The sequence below is a fragment of the Chiloscyllium plagiosum genome, chromosome 32, assembly GCF_004010195.1.
Source record: "Chiloscyllium plagiosum isolate BGI_BamShark_2017 chromosome 32, ASM401019v2, whole genome shotgun sequence".
Taxonomy (NCBI): Eukaryota; Metazoa; Chordata; class Chondrichthyes; order Orectolobiformes; family Hemiscylliidae; genus Chiloscyllium; species Chiloscyllium plagiosum.
This window is the reverse complement of record NC_057741.1, coordinates 37,707,214-37,712,192: the sequence shown is the minus strand read 5'-3', so window position 1 is coordinate 37,712,192 and position 4,979 is coordinate 37,707,214. Positions and strand designations below refer to the sequence as shown.

General features: G+C 46.1%; 1 protein-coding gene across 1 annotated transcript in view; it reads left to right on the top strand.

Annotated features, from left to right (window-relative positions):
- tspan5a (tetraspanin 5a) overlaps positions 1–4,979 on the top strand; it is a 92,538-nt gene that overhangs the window by 84,871 nt on the left and 2,688 nt on the right. The window contains exon 7 of the mRNA XM_043674447.1: positions 2,511–2,627. Coding sequence (XP_043530382.1) covers positions 2,511–2,627 — 117 coding nt within the window. The remainder of the gene's footprint in view (positions 1–2,510; positions 2,628–4,979) is intronic.

Below are 4,979 nucleotides of genomic sequence, written 5' to 3'. Positions count from 1 at the left end.
CGATTCTCCTGTTCCCTGGATGCTGCCTGACCTGCTGCGCTTTTCCAGCAACACATTTTCAGCTCTGATCTCCAGCATCTGCAGACCTCACTTTCTCCGGTACAAGTAATTAGGAAGGCAAAGGGAATTTTATCCTTCAATGCTAAAAGGATTGAGTTTAAAAGCAGGGAGGTTATGTTGCACCTGTACAGGGTGATGGTGAGGCCACACCTGGAGCACTGTGTGCAGTTTTAGAACGTAGAACATGACCGTGCAGTCCAGACCCTTCAGCCCTCAATGTTGCACTGACCTGTGAAACCAATCTGAAGCCCATCTAACCTACACTATTCCATTCTCATCCATATGCCTGTCTAATGACCACTATCAGATGGCCTACTCCTGCTCCTGGATCTTACATTCTTGCTCTGAATCTTGCCAGTCATCTCAATCCACTTCCAACTCATTGACACTACTGTAGTCAATCTGGATATCCTGCAGTTCATGAAGTAAAATCAAATCCACCTTACCTCTTTCATCAATTTTGTCCCATTTTCAGAATGTGCCCTTTTTGGAAGACCTCATGTTAGAGGAATGTATTTTTGTTCAAACTGAAGAAGGGCTAAAGCTTCCTGCCTGCTTGAAAGAAAGATCTACATTTCAGTAGCACCTTTCATACCCATGGAATGTTGCAAAGCATTTACAGCCCATGAAATCCTATTGCATTGTGTGATCACTGTTACAGTGTAGAAAGTGGGATGGCCAATTTGTGCACAGCAAGCTCCCACCAATAGCAATGATCAGGTTATCTGTTTTGTGAGATTATTTGAGGGATGGACGTTGGGCCAAGGCACTGATGAGCGTTTCCTTGCTCCTCTTCAGAGTCGGGCCAAGGGGTCACTTGCAGTTGCTGAAAGGGGCAGTGAGAGCTGTGCTGGAACTTCCCGTGTGAATGACAGCACCTCCCATGATACTGTGCTCCCTTGGTACTGCACTGGGACTGTCCTCTTTCTGGAGTGGGGTTTTAACGACACAACCTTTGACTTAGAGACGAGCATGTTTTCCACAGAGCGAGGGTTGACATGAGAAACTATTTGTCATCACTTTCCTGCTGGGATCATTGGTACAGGAAGAGCCCACACTGCTCTGCCATTCGGTGAACTCATGACTGATATGTAACTTAACTCAATTAGAAACCGAAACAGAATACTGGAGAAACTCCAATAGGTCTGGCAGCATCTCTGGAGAGAGAAAAACAAAGTTAGTATTTCTAATACAGTGACTCTTGTTCAGAACTGATAGTAGCAAGGAAATGGTGGTATATATGTTGATGACAGAGGAAGGGGGAAAGAAAATGGGTGAGTGGATAGGTGGAGATGGAGCCCCGTGAGAGAGTTAGATAGGCAAGCAAAGGGATTAGATCAGATTAGATTAATTAGTGTGGTAACAGGCCCTTCAGCCCAACAAGTCCACACCGACCCTCTGAAGAACAACCCACCCAGACCCATTCCCCTACATTTACCCCTTCACCAGACACTACGGGCAATTTAACATGGCCAATTCACCTGACCTGCACATCTTTGTGACTGTGGGAGGAAACTGGAGCACCCGGAGGAAACCCACGCAGACACGGGGGGAATGTGCAAACTCTACACAGACAGTTGCCTGAGGCAGGAATTGAACCCAGGTCTCTGGCGCTGTGAGGCAGCAGTGCTAACCACTGTGCCACCATGCCACCCAATGATTGGTAGTGAGCCAGGGAAGTAGAAAAGCTGGTAATGGGGACGATGAGTGGGTGAGAATGGTTTGGCTGTGCTGGGAGCAGCTCCATGTAATGACAGGGCTGGGGGTGTGAGGCTGGGTAAAGGACATGGTGGAAGGTGCTCAGGCCCTCAAGTTATTGAATTCAATACAGAGTTCAGAAGGGTCCTTAAGTGGAAAATGAGGTGCTGTTCTTGCAGCTTGTGCTGAGCTTCACTGGAGCACTGCAAGCCTGAGACAGAGATGTTGGCCAGGGAACAGGAGGGTGTGTTGAAGTGAAGGCACCTGGATGTTTGGGGCCATTTTTGCAGATAGAATGTATGTGTTCCACAAAGCAGTCACACAGTGTGCATTTCATCACCCCAATGTAGAGGAGACTACTGCTTACTGTACCCCCACCCTCATTCCCCATCTTCAGCACAAATACCATCATTTCCATTTACTATCAGTTCTGAAGAAGGGTCACAGGACTCGAAACCTTAACTGTGTCTCTTTCTCCCCAGGTACTGCCAGGCCTGCTGAGTTCCTCCAGCAATTTCTGTTTCTGTTTCAGACTTTCAGCATCTGCAGTATTTTTGTTGTATTAGGACAGTCGGTGAGAGATACATGTTTGGATTAATATTATAAAGAAGTGCTTCAACTTAAATGTAGCAGGAACAAAGCAGTCTCAGGATGAGTATATTTAAATGTTGGTCCCACAGACTTTTCTCTGGGATTTTATGCTACTGAGCCTCATGTGACATTCACTTAAAATACATTTGTTTCAATCACAGGATACTGAACAACGGAATTATATTTACACTAAAGGTTGTGTGGGACAGTTTGAGAAATGGCTCGGGGAAAATCTGACAGTGGTTGCAGGAATATTTATTGGAATTGCATTATTACAGGTGAGAATTATTATATTGTCTTGTACTTTGTGTTTTGAGTACTTCTGTGGATTCATTCCTTCCCTATCTCTGGAATCTCCTCCAGGTCCATAACCTTCAGCAATCTCCACATTCCTCCACTGCTCACCTGTTAATAATACCCCGAGGCCATTGCTGTCTCTTGTGCATTTGGGAAAGGTCTTTTTCACACAGCGAGTGGTTAGGGTCTGGAACACACTGCCTGGAAATTGTGTCGAAGGAAGTTGAATTGAGGCATTCAGGAGTGCATTGAATAAAACTGAAATCGAAACATTGTCGAGGGTTTTGGGGAAAAGGCTGGAGAATGACATTCCTTACTCAGGGAGCTGGTGCAGACACGATGGGCGGAATGGCCTTTTATCTGAACCATAACAATTCTTTGATGTGTTTGCCATTAGTCTGGATTTCTAATTCCATGTTTTTTATAGAATCACATTTCACCACCTGCTGTGGTGGGATTCAAGCCCTTGTCCCCAGAGCATTAACCTGGGACTCTGAGTTATCCAGCTCCAGGAAAATCCCCACTCCACTGCTGCGCCCTTTTGCTAACTGTTATTTACTGATTGTTCCTGAGAAACACCTAGGGGGATGTTTTGATGTGTTAAAGACACTGGAAAAATACAAGTTTGCCTTGTTGTTCAGTTTGTAATGAGTGGTTTCTCTGTGAAAGGATGATGATGTGCCAGTGTTACATCATTCCAGCTGGCACCTTCTTGAAGGTCACTTTAACTGGGGCATTGAGAGAAAAACATCCACTCCTCAGAGACTGGGTGGTGCTTGGAAAGCAGTGTTTTTGTTTCTGCTCTGAAGCCTGGGCCTGATCCAACTTTGGACTGTAGACAGCAGCATTTTCTCACTCTCACAACACAAGATCCGTTTGATCCCAGCTCCAGCTCCTCCTGGACAAGGTTATGCAACACCTCCCCAGTGTGCTTGCTCACTGAAAGGCCTTGAGAGAGGCTGTTGTGCAAAGTGGCAATGCAAACACAGGCATTCTCAGCTTTGCAGGGTCACAGAGTGGAAGGAGGCCATTCAACCCATTAAAAAAAAATCATCATGGGATGAGGCTGGACATTGGCTCGGCCAGCATTTATTGCCCATCGCTAATTGTCCAGAGGCAACGTCAGCCACATTGCTGTGGGTCTGGATTCACATGTCGGCCAGACCAGGTAAAGATGGCAGTTTCCTTCCCTTTGGACATCAGTGGACCAGATCGGGTTTTACCAACAATCAGCAATGGATTCACGACCACCGTTAGACTCTTAATTCAAGATTTTTATTGAATTCAGGTTCCACCAATTGCCATGGGAGGATTTGAATCTGGGTCCCCAGAACATTATCTGGGTCTCTGGATTATCAGTTCAGTGATAATATCACTAGGCCATCTCCTCTCCAGCCCTCCTGAGCTGCACCAGCTTTCTGAATGATCACTTCCCCATGTTCCTTCCGAAGGCTGTTCCTTCTCAGACAACAATCCAATTCCTCCTGGAAAGCCTCAAACGATCCATCCTCCGATGTGCTCTCTGGCAGTGCAGGCCAGACCACTTGCTGCGTTAGACTGTTTCTCCTTGTGTCCTGTTGCTGCTTTTGCCAACTACCTAAAACCTGTCCCCGAGCTTGTTCTCAAACCTTTTATCAATGCTGACAGCTACCCCCCATCTGTCCTGTCTAGATCCCTCATGGTTTTGAACACCTTTCAAACTTCTAGGAGAAAAACCGCCTCAGATTCTCCAATCTATCTCAGTAACTGAAGTTGTGTATCCCTGCATCCATTCTCATTAATCTGTTTTGCACACTCTCGCATGCCTTCACAGCTTAGCTTAGCTCTGATCATCTGACCACTCACACAGTGAATTGCTTTAATTGTCCTTTAGGCATCTATTTATTTTCCCTTAATTATTAAACCAGACAAAAAAAGTAGAGGGGTACAAAAGTTGCTCTCTCTTGAGTTCATGCTTCTTTACAGTAAAGTCAAGAGTGTGTTGCTGGAAAAGCACAGCAGGTTAGGCAGCATCCGAGGAGCAGGAGAATCAACGTTTCAGGCTTAAGCCCTTCACCAGGAAGGTTCTCATTGACTCTCCTGCTCCTCAGATGCTGCCTGACCTGCTCTGCTTTTCCAGCAACACACTCTTGACTCTGATCTCCAGCATCTGCAGTCCTCACTTTCTCCTCCTTTACAGTAAAGGTCTAATTAGGGGTTATATAAGTTGAGTAAAGGATGAAATTTCCACATCCTGTCCTAGGAACTGTCTTATGACACTCGCGCTCTCTCGCGCTCTCTCGCGCTCTCCCACTCTCTTTCTCACTCTCTCGCGCTCTCGCTCTCTCGCTCGC